Raw genomic sequence first — 20,041 nt, 5'->3', positions numbered from 1 at the left:
TACAGGTGGTGCTGTCTTTGACTGAGGCTTTGATTGAGCCACCTGTGCTGAGGCTGGGATATCCTGAAAACCTGACCTGTTGCGGGTATTTTGAGGACGGGAGTTGAGCATCCCTGATATAGGCTACTTACCGGCCAGGCAGCAGCTTGTGCAGCCTTATTAAACAGGAAGCCGGGTAAATAAGGGACTTATTCCGCCCAACCTTTTCCCAAACATGCCAACCTTTTCCCTTCCCAGCACGGTCCTGGTAATCTGGGAGAAAATAATTGCCAGCTAAATAAGGGAGAGTGAGAGGGGAAGTAGGTTTCACACACACGTACACACACACACACACACACACACGTACACACACACACACCTACACACGTCAGCAGTAAGGAAGTACTCTAAAGTAGTTCCTCTTCCAGGCACCCCTCTTTTTTTATCATGTACATGAAGCGGGGGGTTTCCTTGTTAATTTCAGCTCATGGAGGGGCGGCGGCCCTGCTTCCCCATGTATACTTACTGGAGAAGGTACTTCCTAGATGTTTAAATCACCCCACCGCTTCATGCAGACCAATGGGATCTCCTGAAAACCTGACCTGTTGGTGGCCTTGAGAACTGGAGTTGGCCACTCCTGCCCTAGTAGTGTTCTTGGCTTGTTTCTGAGTTATAGCTATTTTTTAACTTTCAGTTTTATTTGCTGTCTGCTTGGGTTTTGTTTTTTTGGGGGGGGAGGGAGGGGTGTTCAGCGCTTCCAGTTATTCACTTTCACCTTAGGGAAATTCCACAATTCTACTCTTCTGAAATGTTATTACATTTCCTTATCTTTTGTGCAGAACGGTTCTGTCAGCAACGAGAAATGTCGCTCACGGCCAAATATCCTTTCATAACTTTCAATCTTGCCTGGTGAACTCTTAGAGGTTCTTTACCCTTTTCAGTGCCAGGAGCCCAGCAGCACCCGTGTGCCACCGGATATCCGCATTCACCATCATGCAAGTACATGACCAGTGATCACATGACCAGCCCCACCCCTCGGGTTATGTAAACAGAAGTGGGGGAGGCATTTTTGTTATGACCTACCTCCTCATCAACTTTATTTACTGGCCCTCATGAGTACAGGGCCTAGGTCTGTAACACTCTCCCACCGAAGGGGCATCACCGAACCCATCGGGTTAGAGAAATAATTAAAAACACAGCAGAACAGTACATGGTAAACCAAATAAAATAAGACAATTGGGGAAAAGCTAGATGGAAAAAGTGAGTCTTGTACTGGACCCCAAAGTGAGCCAAACTTAGTGGTGAGGAGTTCCAGATCCTAGGAGCTACACTTGAAAACAGTCAGGCCAATCCTTCTAACCTTGGAGTATATATACCAGTTGATAGGGGAGTAAGGCAGTGGTGCAAATACTGAGGACCCATTCCTTGCCATGCTTTATACACCATAAGGGCGGTTTATGACATACGTGGTACTTCAATAGGGGCTCTGGCTAGCAAAAAATTACCAACAGCTATTTGTTTGCATAGTCATTCTCATAGTTTCCAAGTGCTAGGTCATTCCTAAATTCTGGTTTGGCTGGTGTTGCATGCGGAAAAGTTTGAAAACGACTGCTTTCAACCACTTTTGACTTTTATGTTTGCTATACATAGTATTCCTATAAAGTACACACTGGCATAGAGCTCATAAACATATTCCTAATTATACATAATTTCTATTCGGGCACACTAATCGTCGACCGGTATGCTAAGATATAAACGGTTCCTATCCTTCTTGTAGGAACGTATTCCAATGGCCAACGCAACTTAAACAAGTGCATGGCACACATCCACAATTTGTACCTTCTCACTCTCTATGCCACCCACATGTCTGTATCTACTTCGTCTGTTTTTTGACAGAACATTCACCTCTCCATCACAGCTCCTTCCCACAGCTTATTTTCCCTATACTAGTGTAGTACGAAACTGTATTTTCTGTGCCTTTTCTCCACTGGGTGTCTCACACAGATAAAAGACCATTTATTTCAATAACTTAAAAGCTCTTGAGACTTGATGCATATATTCTTTCTACATTATTTTCTTTTATCCGGGTGTCTGAGGATCAGTTTAAGTGACTTCCTGACTCTAAGCCTGTGTGTTTTCACCCATCACTCAAAGCCTGCAGCAGTTTTTCCCGCCATTGGCCGTGACCTTTGTCTTTTTGGGCGTTGTGTGTAGTCCTTGTGAGACTTTCAGCTGCAAAACAACACGTCTATTTTTAAACACTCCAAGGTTTTGCAAGACCAAATAAAGTAGCATAACGGGGCAAATTGATTGAATTTAGAAACCTTGCAACTTTGGCACCTTTTTAATCAGAAAAAGTGCACCGCAAAGTAATAGGAGGCTTTAGCAAAAAAAACGTATTTTTGTGTACACTTATTTGTGAGAACTGTGTACGGTCTTGTTTGGAATGAATGTGACTTTGTTTATGTGGCGGTGGTGTTTCCCAGTGCTAAATCTCTCTTATTCCATTACAGGGAACACAGTGAGCAACCTAATCATGATTCTACCTCCAATCTATGGCGCAATTCAGACTGTAAAAGATGGCCTTGAAACTCGGTATTTAGTTGCCTATTTAGGTCTCACAGGTATGTGTCAATGTGCCCAGTGGTGTAATGTTAAAAGCTGCTTTTTCTTATTGTTTTTTTTTTTTATATATGGGCGTGTGGGGGGCATCTATATATACACATATACACCTATACACAGGGTGTACTAAAAAGTTCAATTGAGAATGCAAACTGCCTAGATACAGTTATCGCTATAAAGACACTATGTAAGTCACATTGATTATAGGAGTTTGACAAAGGGCCAGATGGATTATTTAAATGGATTAAATAAATACACCTTTTATCTTCATCCGAGAGTGCTGTAAATCTCCTACTTTGTGTGTATGTATGTCTCTACATCCTTCACATGACGTACACACTATGAGGTTTCCATTCTTCCTGCGTGGTAGGACCGCCTTTGCCAAAGAATTTAAAAAAAGCTACTCCCACCTGAGATCCCCAGTCATGTTTTTCCTACCTGGGTGTGCAGGTGGGGGAAGGTGGAGGATCCTCCTGATCCTCCCAGCATTCTGGTCCCTCCGCTGTGTGTACGTATACCGGCAAAATCCTCTGAGGTCTGATACATCCCTGGACAGCGTACGCCTTCCACAGATGTGCAAACTGACTGACTCTTGATTGCGGTGCGATGCAGCCTCTGTGATCTGGTTCCTCCGCTACACACGTGTATGCCGGCAAACAATCCTCTGATTTCGTTTTGTTGTATCCTTGTAGCCTGGTCCCTCTGCAAAGCATGCACACCAGTATAAATCCTCTGAAGGTATGCTGTAGGTCTCTGGCCTCTGGACCCAGTTCTCAGTTGTTCTTGAGCTTTGCGACACTGGCGGATCCACTTCCAGTTAAACCAGGATTGCGGTCGCCACACCTGACGTGACGTTTTGGGTGCCAAAAGGCTATAGCTCTCTCCCAGATAAACTCATCCAAAGCATGATAAACGATGGACTGAAGATGTCAAACAATATCATAACAAAGTGGATTGTGTGGCTTTTTTTGGCCCTCAAAAGATATGTTTTTTCCTATACACCAAGATATCATTTGGTAATAAGTGGCTACATCAAGACAAAAGGTTTTCACTCACAAAGTACCTTGAAAAGATGTATCCCTTCTCTGATCGGGATACTAAGCTCTGGGATAGTCCTCCCAAGGTGAATCCAGCTGTGGCCAGAATTACAAGGAGAACCACTATTCCCCTGGAGGGTGGGTCCTTCCAGAATCCCATGGATAAGAACAGAGGCTGCACTAAAAAAAAAATAAGTTTTCCACTATTGGAGCAGCTTTTAAGCCCTTCGTATCCATGTCCTGTACCATGAAATTCTGGATGGCTGCCGCAACTGTGGGACTTTACCTTACTGCCGATACCAGCAGAGTTTATCTTTCCTGCAGTATTCATTAATCTGGTGATATTTGCAGTGGTCTGGTACTATATTTCTTGATGGTTATCAGACAAACATAATATCAATTTTATTATGTGTAGTTAAAATACTTTTTTTCACTAAACATATCTTTTGTCCGTTGTATAGGGGAGTTTGCGTTTGTCTTTCTTTCACCATTTCTAGTCCCTGATGCATGAGCCATCTTATTTCACTAGCTGCACCTCTCGCTTATTAGGACTATTCCCCTCTACTACCTTCTATCACTAATAGTTTTGAGCGCACTTATCTGTCTTTGATCATTACCAGTGTGTCGCACTTCCCTTCGGGCTAGCTACAGCTCTAAGAATGTTTACCAAAGCTCTAGCAGTCATTGTAGCTCACCTCAGGGGAAAGAACAAAGATGGGCATCTTCATTCTTCCAGATCTGGGCGACATTCTAACCTGAGCCTGTTCCTTTCCAGAAGAAAGCTCTTCCATGAAGATAGTTCTGCGAAATCTCCGGTTGGCTAAATAAGGAGATGAGCTTGCTATCCCCTTCAACGAATGTAAGGTTTCTGGGAATGCAGTAACATTACCAGCATGGGCAAAGTTTTCTTCCCTCAGGGAAAAGACTGACTACGTTGGCCAGTAAGTATCAATGGATGGGAACCTCTCAAATGATGTCAATAGGAGGAAAGTGAAGATTGGATGTTGCGCATTTAGAAGAAACAAGACTATCTTACAACGGAACTTTCCACTGTTCCTCAAAAGGAAAGTGTTGTATCATTGTATTCTGCCCATGCTCATGTATGGATGTGAAAGGTCATTTAAAAACTTCATACAACTCCAAGGACAATTGGGGGGATGTATTCTGGGTATTACCAGAAGAGACGTGAAAAAGAATGATTTGGTTTGAAACAAAACAAGTCTGTCACCTCATCACAAGGGTGACGAACTTAAAATGGCAGTGGGCCAGAAAAATCACAAGAAGAAATGACCATTGGACAGGAATGGTACTCAACTGGGTTCAAAGGGATATCAACAGGCCAAGATGATGACCAAAAGCAAGATGTGAGGATGAAATCAAATCATTTGTTGGTACAAACTGGGAGAAGTGAGGCTTGCAACTGTAGTACTTTGGAAGATCATTGGTGAGGCCTTCATCCAGCAGGGAATTGCCAAGGGTTGAAGATGACACACACACACACACACACACACACCCCTACACACACCCCTACACACACCCCTAATCAGCGTATGCAATTCCAGTTATTCAATTTTGAAAAACCTATATTTTTAGAATACGTGAACAATACGTATGTGTTTCTACAGTAACTTGTGGGGGGTTTTTGTGCTGGGGAAGTGCTCTTTGGAATTCATGATCCAATTTTTCGAGAGGTATACCCCCATAAACTATTCTCCAATGCTCTATTCAGCATCACAAGGACCAGGATGGGAAAAATAGAGAAATATTATATACCCTTTCCCGTGCCAGGGTGACAGAAACACAACTCAATATATTTCAGTACCCCTTGGCACTGGGAAGCATCTATATAATAAAGGACATTTCACCTAATCACATCGCTTGGGTTCAAATATCACCTCTATGCTTGACGACACACATTTGTACAGACCAAAGTTTCTGGATGTCTCCCTGCTAAATCATCCTGGATGGCCCTCCGACGACTTAAACGTAACATGTCAGAAATGGAGCTCCTCATATTTCATCCCAAACCAAGTCCTACTACCTCGTTCCACATTGCTGTTGGAAGTACTATTATACACCCAGTAGCACAAGCACACTGCCTAGGGGTCACACTCGACTCCTCTCTCTCATTTTCCTCTCACATTTCAAAAGGTAGCTAAAACCTGTCGTTTTGTCTTCTACAATATTACAAAGATATGCCCTTTCCTCTGTTGCTCGACTGCTAAAACTCTGACTCGGGCCCTCATTCTCTCCTGTCTCGATTACTGTAACCTCCGGCTGTCCGGCCTTCCTGCCTCACTCCTGTTTCCCCTACAATCTATCCTAAACACTGCTGCCAGAATCACTTTGCTCTTTCCTAAATCTGTCTCAGCATCTCCCCTGTTGAAATCACTATCCTTGATTCCTATCAAATCCTGTGTGTCACACTCAATTCTCCACCTCACTTTTAAAGCTTTACACTCTTCTGCCCCTCCTTACATCTCAGCCCTAATTTCTCGCTATGCACCATCCCGACTCTTGTGTTCCGCTCAAGGATGTCTTTTCTCTACCCCTTTGTATCTAAAGCCCTCTCCCGCCTTAAACTTTTCTCACTGACTGCCCCGCACCTCTGGAATGCCCTTCCCCTCAATATCCGACTAGCACCCTCTCTATCCACCTTTGACCCACCTTAAAACACACCTGCTTAACAAAGCATATGAGTAGCGCTGTGGCTAATACTATACACATGACACACAAAGCTTGGCCCCTTGCAGACGCACTTACCAGAACGCCCTCCTACTGTCTCTCTACATTCTTCCTACCAACCAATTCGATTTTAAGCTCTTCATAGCAGGGACTCCTTTTTCAAAATCTTACTTTTATATCTGCAGCACTTCTCCCATCATGTGTTGTTTGTATTTGTTATTTATATGATTGTCACGTGTATTACTGCTGTTAAGCGCTATGTACATTAATGGCACTATATAAGTGTGTGTGTGTACACGCACACATACGCGCACGCACATATATACGCGCACGCACATATATACGCGCACGCACATATATACGCGCACGCACATATATACGCGCACACGAATATATACGCGAACACGAATATATACGCGCACGCGAATATATACGCGCACACGAATATATACGCACATACATATGCGCACATACATATGCGCACATACATATACGCACATACATATACACACATACATATACACACATACATATACACACATACATATACATATACACACATATACATACATATATACACACACACGTACACGTACTGTGCTGTACAATGCATCAATAAAACAAAACAATATTAAAAATAGTGGGAGAAATAGATTTACGATTAAAAAAAATTAAAAAAAACGCTGGTGTCCTTTGAGTGTTTTCAGGTCCCTCACAGGGCTCTTTCCTTTATTGAATTGTGTGCAATTGTTCAAACTTTTACGACGCATGCCTGTGTTTTGTGGATCTATTTTTTTTTCTGGGGGGGGTTAAAGTATAAAATGTCTTATAGTTTGAGCATCATTCCCCCATTAATGATCTTGTTTGCTGCTGATTGTTCACTTCCATGAGGCTTTTTGCTATGCTCAATCAGCACAGTACATTGGTTGTTCCAGATAACCCCTGAATGCAGCCTGAAATAAGCATTTTTGTTGATAAAACCTTTTAACTTTTTAAACCCATCGTGCTTTGCATAGTTGCTTTTTGCAGTAACCACACTGCTCCATGAAATTAGTCTTTCTTTATTTCCACCATGTCAATAAATATCCACTTTCTCTAGCCATTACCAATGTTCCTTTTGATCCTTTTCCCCCCAAAAAACCTATCTGCACTTTAGGGTTTTTTATTTTTTATTTTACCACAGTCTGTTAATTTAAAAGTTATGTTTTTGGAGCTTTTTTTTTTTTTTTTTTTTTTTTTACAGAGAATCTAAAAACGGGTCAATTATTTAGATTTCTGGTTTTACCCAAAAGCCCTTGGTAGTGACCGAAGGTCAAAGCTTCTATGAGCGCCTACGACAGGCTTCCAACAAAGCCGTATGTAAATTAAACCCCAAATCTCCAGGCTCCAATATATAGACAGTATGTGACTGGTAACCAGACTACACAGAAAGGTTTAAGCCCATCTGGTTACCCCTGAAACCATGGGGGTCCCTGGTAGCTACATAGCACCAGGGCTTATGCATGTCAAAAATAAAGTGACCCCTGCTTTTCCTGTTTACATGTTCCCTTTCCTCTAGAACTGTGAAATCTCGTATGTGCAAGTTTTCGGTGGGGTATTTGGGTAGAAATGCAATTATTTTGTTTGCAGGAGTTTGGGGGCCGGCGTTACCGGTAGTCCTTTAATTCTCCCCGGCGAGCAGGCATGATTTGCCGATTCGTGGGGTGAATTACACAGGGGCAACCCAGTGTCCCCCAGACATCTGCGTTTCGAGCCCAAATATCCCAAACCCATTTCCCTTATAAGTGTAAGGTTCCCCAAAGTCCATACTTTCTTAAACTGTACTTTGTAATGTTTTATACATTTGCTATAAGACTCTATACAGTCAGCCAGGGCATCTGCATAGACGCCAGCATGTCTGTATAGAGTCCGTAGTTCAAAGAGGAGAGGATGTCCAGAGGTGAGAAGACAGTTTGGTGGGCGAGGAAGGGCCAATTGCCAGGTCCGGGAACAAAGGGGCACCCTGTGGGGGACACCTTTTTGTACCTGCTAGACTTGGTGGAGCCTGCCCAGCGGGTGACAATGAATTAGCTTGGGGAAATACAGCTCGTAGGCGCTTCTCCCATTGGCTAAACCATATTTCCCGCTCACCTGGCTTTTTGAGCCGGCTTGGCACGCTCCCTCCTCTGACATCAGCCAAAGGACGACCCCTATTCCTATTGACTGGCGGGGAGGAATGCCCACGCTCTGATTGGTTGCTCCTCCTTCCTCCATGCTGAACATAGCTCAGTGGACGGTATGTAAAGAGAAGCCCCAGTCAGAGAACCAAGCCATCCAGTGACTTATGTCGATGAAGCTAGGACGGGCTTTTCAAAGTTGTTCCGTTACAAATAGCAGAGCAACCGGCTTCGCTTTGAAGCTAGGAAAGTCTGCCTCGCAGAGACTAAGTCCCGTCTTTTGCGGCCAAGTTCTACAAATCGAACATCGCGGTCAGGATTTCTTGCTGAAATCATTTCCAGGACGATCAGGACACGGTCCCGGTCAGGATTTTCTGCCGAATTTCGTTCCAGGACGTCCGGGACTAGGTCCCGGTCAGGGTAAGCCCTTACAAGCGGTCCCCCTGCACCTAGGAAAGATTTCAGACCCCAGTAAGTGTGTATATTTGTGTCTTTTGTATTTCTGTTTCCGAGGTTTTTATCCAAATCAACCCCATTTTATTTCACCACATTGTTTTGCCTACTCAATGATCCTGGTATAAATTTGTTAAAAGACCTGGTCTCCCATGACAATATGAATCGGTGTAGAACAAGTTGAAGTTTTTATAAAGCTTAAAGGAGCAATCCACCCTAACTAATCTCCTTTTTATTTATTTTTACAGGAATTGAACTGGGGGATTCTCCTGAGCTGAACCGCACTATTTTCCCGATGTACTTACTGGTGAAGTTACCGGTATTACTTCCTGGTCTTTAAAGGGGATTTAAATGGCTGTCCAATAGCTGCAACTGAAGATGCAGCTTCCTGTTGGCCCAATAGTTGGCTGCCGTTTTTTATTTGCCTAGAGGCAGTGTTTCCCAGTAACTTCACCAGGAAGTATCTCTGGATACTCAAAGTAGTGATGTTTGGCTCACTAGGATCCCTCATTTCCACCTTGTTAAAATATGCAATATTACAAATAATGTTAATGTCGCTGTTGCATAATTTACTGTCCTTTTTGTTTGTGAAAAAATGCCAGAGAGGCCTGCAGCATATTGCAGTGCAATTGTTTCTGTCCCCTCTGGCTGCAAAAGGGTTAAGTGGGATTGTTCTTCTTTACATTTTGGGATCATTGCATACGCCTTGATACAATGTGAATGTATGTTCTAAGGCAGGGGGCTCAACTCCAGTCCTCAAGCCCCCCTGCTCCTCCCGACAGGTCCAGGTTTTCTGGATATCCCAGCTTCAGCCACTGGTGGCTCAATCAGAGGTTGTCGTAGACTGAGCCACCTGTTCTAAGGGACATTGCTATCCACTGAATAAACGTATTTTCGTGATATATCCCATAGAACATACATTCATAAAGAGGTGACATACTAATACAGCATAACCCAGATTTGCATCTGTATACAACGATCCCATATAGGAAAAAATAGCAATGATCCCACTTAACCCTTGAGGGGTAGCATCGTTTATTAATTTGATGGCAAACAGTTAGAATTGTTTCACGGTTCTTTCTCTCTTATAACATATATTCCTTTTTTTCTTCCAGCTGTGGGTTTGGGTTCATGGTGCTTCCATATGACACTTCAATATGAAATGCAGGTAGGAATATAAACAGAAATAAAACCTAGTTCGACAGATGGTGGTAAAAATGTTGTATTGCTGCTGTAGTTGGGGTCTAAATTACAATAGTTTATTTTTTGATGAAAATAATTTAGTTTAGAGTGTAGTTGGCACTTGCTTACATTTTTACTGTTTCACATTTTTGTTAAAAAATCTACTTAATTCTGTATTACTTTTTTTAATTTTACCATAATAAAAAAAATGGATAAATATTGAACAACTCATGTTGTTGCTCTTACTATGTATGTGTATATGTATGTACATTTAGGCATGTTTAGTGATTATTCCCTTATTCTTTTCCACTACACCAATCTCTATTTGTTCGTTACTGTTTTGGGGACTATAAGAAGTCGCTGCTGTTCTATGTTTTTGCTGCTTTAATATTAAATCAACAACCTCCACCCATTTTCCATATTGATCTTGTTTACAAAATTCAAATCAAGGGGCGAGTTCTCAAGGGCTGAACCCACCTACTTTTAACTCTGGTTCCCAAAATACTTGGCTCTAGCTGCCTGTGTTTCAGCTCCATTTGGGGGAAACAAAAATGGTCGCAAGGGCCAATAGGAAGCCTTAACAGATGACTTTGTGGCTTCCTATTGAATGGCTACTGGCGCCATCTTTGTGTATACACGAAGAACTCCTGCAACTAAAACTGTACTTTAAGTATCTTGGGAACTGCGGGGTCCCCTGAGATAAAAAAAAAAAAAAAAGCACGGTTCTGATCCGGACCACTCCCTTGTTTGAATTCTGTAAAAAATAAATAAAACGGGTGGGGGAGGGTAGAGACGAGAGGCCCTATATTTATTTATTTTAATCTCAAAACACCCTTATTTTTGGGAGCTGAAAATCAGACCGTGATCAGAAGCTGCTTGTGCACCCGTAACTATAACCTATGAAGGCACTGTATGTAACATTACCTACGGAGCAACCATGTGCACACTTCATCTTTTCCACGCCCTTCAGACATTCAATGAACATCATACCGTTTGTGGTTGCCTGGCTGATTGCTGCCACAGTGCTTGGAGAGCCCGGTTGCAATCGCAAGGGACGGGGACATGCTGTCTCCTGATGTCGCAGGCCGGGGCGATGTGATCATAGCTAGCCTGTTCATGGCACTGTTGCCAGGAGGAAATAGCTCTTAAGTGCATGTTCTATTTTTTTCTAAGTAGTAATTGAAGAAAAAGCGTGAAACCGTGATCTACTATATTGTGTCGAGTCATCTGAGACACGAAGGGGACACAAGTGTTGGCTTTTACTGTTCGTGATTCACCAAGTAATTGTTTTCATTATTTACTCATGTTGGACTTTAAGACCTCAACAGAAACTGTGAACATTCCAGCCTGGTATGAGCGAAACGTTTCTTCCGAACGCAGTGTGAGGTTAACAGGATGGCACAGCATGGACAGGCGTGAAGAGAAATACACTGCTGCATGGAACGGCAACGTTCTTATCAGTATCCTCGCCCACCAACACAGATAATGTCAAGACTGGCTGAAACTAATGACACTGCTATTGAAACTACAATACCCTCCCCTTCTTACTCAGTGACTGTATATAAAAAAAATATAGGAAGTTGCAGAATTGACAGACAATAAGGATGGGATGGGCATGACCAGAATGAGTGCATTTTGTCGTAAGTTTTTATAATATTGTATCATACGAGCCCATTACGTTGTCTGAGCCTATTACAAGGGAAGTTACTTCAAGGAAAAATCTGTGTCAGAATCATCCATCTCTCAACTCGCAACCCTTCCTGTCTTTGGTTTGCCTCCTAGCTTCACAATATAAAGTCAGAGCAAAGGTCAACCCGATTCATTCATTGACACAGCGTTGTGACCCCTCCTTTAAAGTGGTATAAGCAAAAAAAGAAAAAGTAATATTAATGCACACCATTAAGGCTAAACAAAAACGAGTTGGTGTCTCCTGGATGTGCAGACAGCCTACAGTAAGTACGGGAACAAACAATCTTGTTTGATTATTTTGATTATGCAATAAATTCACAATATTAAGTACAAAAAAATGGTTACATTTTGGTCCAATTGGACCTTTTAACAGGGCAAACCATTAAGGCTGGAACGGGGGTTATTTATACGCAAGAGAAAAAAATGGAGAAAAGATTAAAAAACGATAATGCCGTGCAGGAGCGTCAATAACAATGACATGTCATCGCGTTATTGAAAAGCATCGTTATGTGGAATGATGGAAAAATCGGGAAAACAAGAAAAATAACCTTTACATAGGGAAAGAAAAATTAGTCCTATTAAGATACAACTTGAAAACATGTAAAATTGTGGGAAATTGGGAGGAGAACAAAACTGTTGTACAAAAAGAAAATATACAGTATGTACACATCAACCAAACCACCAAAATCATTCTATCTTATCAATTAAATACATGTTCATATAATGGTATAGCAAAAGCCTGCACATATATATCCCAAGAAATAATCTAGTCACCTGTCATTCAAAAACCAATAATACTATATACACCTTTTCAAGGATGATTAAAACCCCAAAGAATGAGTCGGAGTCACAAATCTTACCAGAAGACTGAGAACCATTTTTCTTCGAGGAAGTAATCACACTCTATATGGTATATTAAGACCTGTATAAAAGGGGCATCAAGAAGGAAAATGCATCAACTGACGACCCTTAACCCCACCCCAACGTGGCATCCTAACATTTTATTGCCATCAAACCCGTTAAGGAGATTGGATGACAGAAGGATTTCCGATGTTGCACCAAAGATTTTTTTCCATTAGATGCTGCTGCGATTTTTTATAAACCAGGTCTGGAATTCCTCTTGATAGTATAAAAAGTGGCCCCGTCTTTAACAGAAACAAGGTCCTCACATATTTATTTTTTTTGGGGCTGCTTCCCCTGAAGATCAATCATACCCTATGTTAAAGGAGAACTCGACTGTTCCAAAAGTAATGGGGAATAAATGTTTCCCCAGAGAGAGGAGTTTTCTGAACTTCTCGGCCTCACCTAGAGCGTTTGTCAGTAAGAGACGCATGTTACCTTGCGTCTGCAATCAAATTCACACGAGCAAAAAAAATGGTTGTTATTTTTCTCTCTCTGCATTGGTATTGGAATCATGTGGCTTTGCAGTTTTCTCTGTCAGTGAAGGGGTTAATTGAGCCACATACAGTAGGCTGGACAGATTGTGACTTGTGACTTATGAATCTGAAATGCTGGTGCAAATCAAGCCCCCACGTGGTGCTGCAAATAAATTGTAGGACCTTCCAGCAACATAAGGATTATGTAAAACAAAATGTAGTCTTCCTTATGCAGAGTTTACCATGCCGCTGTTCTAAATGAAAGCTCCTAGCAGATGAGGACCAACTAGGCATCGAGCCTGCTGGTCTAGATCAGTGGTGGCCAACTCCAGTCCTCAAGGGTCGCCAATAATTTGGGTTTTCAGGATAGCCCTGCTTCAGCACAGGTGGTGCAGTCTTTGACCGAGTTGCCGATTGAGCCACCTGTGCTGAAGCAGAGAGATCCTGAAAACCTGCCGTGTTGGAGGACTGGAGTTTGGCCACCCCTTGTCTAGGTTCTGACTGACACAATAAGGATTTGTTCTGTAGGTTGTATGGAAAGTTTGTATTCAGTTCATGCACACAAGACAGTGTTTGCTCTTTTTCTCAGTCCTCCCAGTTCCCCTGCACCAAGCATTTGTAAGTCTGCGTGACTCGTGAATGTGCGATTTTTTTTTTAACTGCAATGACGGTCTGTCCAGTAGTGTCTCCTACGGCTGGCAATCGGATGCAACATTTGCAGCACTCCAAGGCACCTGCACAATGAACCCGTTTACTTGTTTGTTCGCTCTTTCAGCTCATTTCAAATTTATCAATCTATTTTTTTTTTCGATTTTATCGGCTTATACATGAAGGATTATCTATGCAGATTTATTGGAAACCTACTCCGCGGACTTTACCGCAATAAATATGCGATATTTGTTCAATCTATTTTATCACTTTTTTTTGTTTGTAAAAAAAAAACCAATGTTTGTTTTTAAATATTGTATAGGTACGACATTCAATTCAGATCTTGAAATAACTCCTATGTTGTACATTGCAGTTATCTTAAAGGAGCAGTCCCCATCAGCAATTACAACAAAAAAAAAGTGTAAACTATGTAAAGCAAAAAACAAACACAATTGAATAAATAGGCTGTCTGGAGCTGACCGCAGTTAATTTCAACTCCAGGAACCCCCTACTTCCAGGGCTACTTAACTCCGAAGTAGGTGCCGGTAGCTAATCCAGCTCCAGAAGCAGGGATTTCAAGTTTAAAGTTCCCGTGTCACATGGGCCAATATGAAGCCACACCGATTACATCACAGCTTCCTATTCGCCCGCAGGCCGGGAAGTATCTGAACAGAGGACATGTGAACACCTGCTTGCTGACGAGAGCAGCTACTGGGCACCTAATTCGCAGGTAAGTTTCTCCGGAAGTAGGCGGTCCCCAGAGCTGAAATTAACAAGGCTCAGCAGCGGAGACCAACTGCTTAAATTCTATATTAAAAAAATGTTACATCTCCCCCTGGGACTGCCAAGCAATATCCCATACCTGTATATGTTTTCTTTAAATTAAATAAGTTCTGTAGTATTAGATAAAGGTTACTACCTCCATATTTATTTTTAATTCAACTCTTAATGCCATTTTTTGAGTTTTAATATACCAATAATCCTTTGATTTCTATAGCAGGTTTATAGCCCACCTCCCCAGCAGTGCAAGATCTTTGTAACACTTTCCTGTTTAGGATCATGTGTTGCCAATATTCCCAGCAGTTTGAGCTGAAAACTGTAACAATAGATAATGTTACTATAGTAATATAAGAATACATTGTAGCTGCTGAGTTACACTGACTGAAGGATTGATTTGAAACGGAAAGGCGGCCATTTAGTGAACCCTGTGAAGCAGGATTTTGCTGATCGATCACGGGAGAACGAATCAATCGGCAGCTTAGGTAATTCGTTTTCTATAAAGATAATCAAAGGCTGCATATATTAAAATATATATTTTTTTTCTTTAAGCTGCTTGGACTGCCTCTTTAACATAACAATAGGGATATTCAATATGAGTAAAACAAAATTAAAGAAACCAATCAAAGGTCAACATTCAAAAGCGTTCAATATACTTTAACAGAAGTGCTCTGTACTCCATCATACCATGACGCCGGAATATAAAAATATTCGATCTGTCAAGCAACCCATGGTGGATCCGTCTCTTCCATGTTGGGTCCGTCTCTTCCACGTTGGGTCCGTCTCTTCCACGTTGGGTCCGTCTCTTCCACGTTGGGTCCGTCTCTTCCACGTTGGGTCCGTCTCTTCCACGTTGGGTCCGTCTCTTCCACGTTGGGTCCGTCTCTTCCACGTTGGGTCCGTCTCTTCCACGTTGGGTCCGTCTCTTCCACGTTGGGTCCGTCTCTTCCACGTTGGGTCCGTCTCTTCCACGTTGGATACGTCTCTTCCACGTTGGATCCGTCTCTTCCAGGTTGTCCTTTTATTTCTCTTCTTTGCTTTGTCGCTACCTTGGGTGTGTCCCTTTGTCAAATTGGCCCTCACACTTGAGGTATAGTTGGGCAATAACCAAAAGAAGTTTGCACACTGCTGTTGAGACATTTATCATAATGATATGTATTGCAATAAAGATCTGCCAAAAAAAACCTAACTTTTCATGGTATTCTTTTATTTATAATGTACATTGAATGTGTTTTTAACCAAATTAAGTGTTAAAATGAATAAAAGGCCGTTCTTCATCTCCTTGAACATCAGATACGGGTGGGGAAAGGATAAGGAGGAAGGGGGCCAACACGCACCAAACTGATCCACTGAAAAGAACGAAGTGCTGCCATCCTTGGGGTTGTGGGAGAAGGACATGTGGCAAGATCGATGTAACATTGGCTGTTCTGCCTCCTTTGAATCTGCTGCGACTTATGAGCATTTGTTATTATTACACTGAAACGATCTTATGTTTTCATATCTCCCAGCTGTACCTTTTGTAGGTCATCCAGTCATAACAGCCGTCCATCCCACTACTCCAATTCCCAATTCCCATTGCAAATGTAAAAGAAAAGAAAAAAATAAGGAAAATGTGTTTTTTGTTTCTTTTTTTTTTTTTTTTTAACAAATGTTAATAAATTCCAACCTTTAATTCCTGCGGGAATCTTAGGCTGCGTCCATAGAGGGGGGAGCCGTGCTGAGCCGTGCAGAGGCTCCCCGATGAGCCTCGTCATCCTCAATAAGGATGTCTTGAGAGGGGGCTCCCGCAGGCGTGCTGAGGCGCAGGGATTTTCAGCCGACAGCAGAACCTGTTTCTGAGCGCGCTGTCAGCTGAAAACCTCAAATTAGAGCAAAGCAGCGTCAACATCACGGCGCGTTGGCGCTTCGCAGGCTATTGGCCCAGTGACGTCAGTGCCCCGCCTCCCGATCGCGCACGCTGGCTCGTCTGCTAGTTCATGCAATCGTTCCTGATTGCGCAGTCGAGCCTCGGCGTCAGCGCAGAGGAGCACGGGGCTCCCCCCTCTGGACGCAGCCTTAATCATTGGAATCTTCTCTTTTTTTTTTTTTTTTTTTTTTTTTTGTGCAAGGCAAATCCATATTGAACCAATCTGGTGTCGCGTTTGTAACATTTCTTCTGACCCCTGATGCGAAGCTGTTCTGTGCAGTACTGTGCATTTTTTTTGAGACTTTGAACAGTGATTTACCCTAACTTCTCATTTTTATGTCTTGTCATTTCCAGCTGTTGGATGAGCTGCCCATGATCTACAGCTGCAGTGTTTTCGTCTACTGTCTGTGAGTAATGTTGAACGAATATAGTATGTGATAGCATGTCGGGGCTCTCTATATACAGCAGTAGCTCTCAGACTTCTTTTAGACCGTGATGCCCCTAGCTTACCTTCAGAATATAGGTGACCTTATTATTCTTTGTATGACATGATTTGGGGTTCTCTTAATCATGGTACAGGTTATTTTATTTATTTAGGTTATTTATTATTATTATTATTATTATTATTATTAGCCATTTCAAATGCAGTGCTTCCAGTAGCTTGTTTTCGTTTTTCACGTTGCATTTTTGTATTCTTCATTTTGTTTTGCTCTATACATTTTTGATGACATTCTTGCTTGCCAATCACTACTCTCTGTAGAACAAACGCTTCTAATTGTGACATCTTGGGCTTACCCTTTTGGAGGGGATAGCCTTACAACAATATAGATCTGTTACGTTATCATAGACTCCATAAAGGTTTGCTCTGATTCATAGCTTTTTTTAAAGTGGCAATCCTAGCAGTGTTTTTGTAGGTTGAAAGGTGCCGAAACCCCTAGGCGCAAAAAAATTGTTTATATCTAAACTAAAATAAATTATTCAGCTTTTAAGTCAACTCCCATTTTTTAACTCCATTTGTATAATCCCTTAATGGAATTCCTTACTGTTCTCCTAAGGTGTCGGAACTCCGTTTCCAAGTTGCCCTGAGCAATCCTCTCCCTGGCCGTAAAAAGTATTTAGCGAACTGGACAAGTGTCCTGGAGCAGGGGTGCTCCACTCTAGTCCTCAAGCCTCCCCAATAGGTCGGGTTTTAAGGATAGCCCAGCTTCAGCACAGGTGGCTCGATCGGTGGCTCAGTCTTGATTGAGCCACCGATCGAGCCACCTGTGCTGAAGCAGGGATATCCTTAAAACCCGACCTGTTGCATTGTCTTGAGGACTGGAGTTGACCACACCTGTCCAGAAGCTTCCGGTACAGCGCAGATTTAGGGCTGGTTGTCCTGGTGCATTTATAGAAAGTATTTTCTTTATCTGCCTGTGAACTAGTAAATATAGTGCAAATTTACAATGAGGGCTCCTACAATGGCTTGATGACCTCTTTAAGATGTACTATGTAGAACAATCCTTGGATAGAAGTTAAAGTTGCAACATATAGTAACATTTATATATATATATTTATTTTTTTAAAGTCCCAGATCCACCGAGGTCCCTTATTGACTTAACGAGGCGCTTGACAAAGTTAACCCCTCGTTAAGAATGAATGTGAATCTTTTCAGCTCACTAACATTCGGTTGTCACATTTTTGGCCAGAAAGAGCATTGCGTTGAGTATAACGTCCATTAGTGCTAATGCAATGCAAAAGAGGCGTTCCATCTAACATCGCATATCCACAGAGCCGTTAACCAGCGCCGGGGTAAATCCCTGCGTTCACTTTAAGTCATACATAAAGGTATTACTCCTGGGGTATGTGCAGGAGGAATAGCGAGTGAGACTTCTTCCTCTCTATCTTCGCTCTCATTTAATAATGGGAGTATCACCACCTTTTAGGTACGAGATACTTAACACAAGTCATGTTTTTCTTACGCTAACGTGCGGCAGTGCCAAGTTAGCATTAAGCCTATGTTAATGAGATACAACGGGCATTGTTTTTTTTTTACTATATAATTAGCTTGGTGGATATTACATAGTTACATAGTAGATGAGGTCCATCAAGTTCATCCTTGTTAAATTTAGACAACAAATACTTTATCCTATATCTATACTTACTTATTGATCCAGAGGAAGGCTACCAAAAAACCCCATTGTTATATCATCCAATGATATCTCTTAAGGGGAAAATAAATTCCTTCCTGACTCCAAAAATTGGCAACCGGTTTAATCCCTGGATCAACATCCTTCCCATGTTTACTTATTTGGTATATCCCTGTATACCTTTCCTCTCTAAAAAGATGTCCGACCTTTTTTTGAACAAATCTATTGTATCTGCCATCACAGTCTCCATGGGTAATGAATTCCACATTGTAACTGCCGTTACTGTAAAGAACCCTTTCCTTTGTTGCTGGTGAAATCTCCTTTCCTCCAACCGAAAGGGATGCCCCCGAGTCCTTTGTACTGGGCTTGGGATGAATAGTTAGCACCTCTGGGACAATAACGGATGTTCGTGCTTATAACGGGCCGTTATCAAATAATGGCGTTAATGGGCCCCTATGGATCTAGCCCCAAGTGATGTAACACCTTCCCTGCCATTATAATGGTTTCATAATTTAACACATTTAATTGTTTTGCAAATTTGGGTCCAAAAGCCTAACTGTAAAAATGATGAAAAACAAACATGAGGCTGTTTTTGTTTTGACAGAGACCAGATGCCATGTACACACTACACACAGAATGAATTAGAAGTATGCTTTCACTGCAAAGACATTTTAGTGGTGGATAAATTATAATGAACCCCTAGCTACCTGAATGCCTCAACTTTTTTGATCCCCTGCTTTTTACTGTTTAGAGTACCCCTGCCCTCCCATCTGTACCCCAATTTTTTTCGAAATTCCTTTATTGTATTTTTTGCATGTCTGTATTTCGCAGGGCTGGCCAAAAATATATCAAATAGGAGCCAGACGTGTTTTTTAGGAGCCAGCGTTTTTTAGTTGTGGAGGCATTCGGACTACCCCTCCCCACCTGTAGTCGGCGCTGTCACTATGTGCCAATAAGTTTGTATCTCGGTGTGTATTTGTGACGCACAAAGTGAATCCCTGCGCTTCTCCCATTGTGCGAACAATATCTAGTGAAAAATATATTTGTGACGCACTGGTGCTCTCTGCACTGATTAGCCCCATCCCCAGCTCTCCAATACCCGCACATTGAGACACACATACACACATATATACACACTGTTCAGCTCTTGACACCTCTGACAAGCTCTCTCCCCTCCCCCCCCCCCCCCCCAGCTCTCGGATTCTCCGCACCCCCCCCCCCCCCCCCCACTCACTGAAATGCGCAGTAGAGACTTGGCTTATGAATCGGGTCAGTCATCACTGCGCACGGCACAGGCACCATGGGGGGGGGTGGAGGGGGGATTTTAGGCACCCACGATTTTTCCGTCCCTGATATAGTGCATCACAGCATTAATACACAGCAAAATAATAAGATCTAATTG

The 20,041-nt window shown here is 42.3% G+C and overlaps 1 protein-coding gene across 1 annotated transcript in view; it reads left to right on the top strand.

Moving 5' to 3' along the window:
• The window catches only part of ACER3 (alkaline ceramidase 3), a 72,913-nt gene that overhangs the window by 37,588 nt on the left and 15,284 nt on the right, over window positions 1–20,041 (top strand). Inside the window, exons 2-4 of the mRNA XM_075592663.1 lie at window positions 2,493–2,603; window positions 10,048–10,100; window positions 16,865–16,917. Of these exons, the coding sequence (XP_075448778.1) occupies window positions 2,493–2,603; window positions 10,048–10,100; window positions 16,865–16,917 (217 nt within the window). The remainder of the gene's footprint in view (window positions 1–2,492; window positions 2,604–10,047; window positions 10,101–16,864; window positions 16,918–20,041) is intronic.

Source organism: Ascaphus truei, chromosome 3 (assembly GCF_040206685.1).
Source record: "Ascaphus truei isolate aAscTru1 chromosome 3, aAscTru1.hap1, whole genome shotgun sequence".
NCBI lineage: Eukaryota > Metazoa > Chordata > Amphibia > Anura > Ascaphidae > Ascaphus > Ascaphus truei.
Note: the sequence above shows the minus strand (reverse complement) of the source record. Positions and strands in the feature narration are given on the sequence as shown.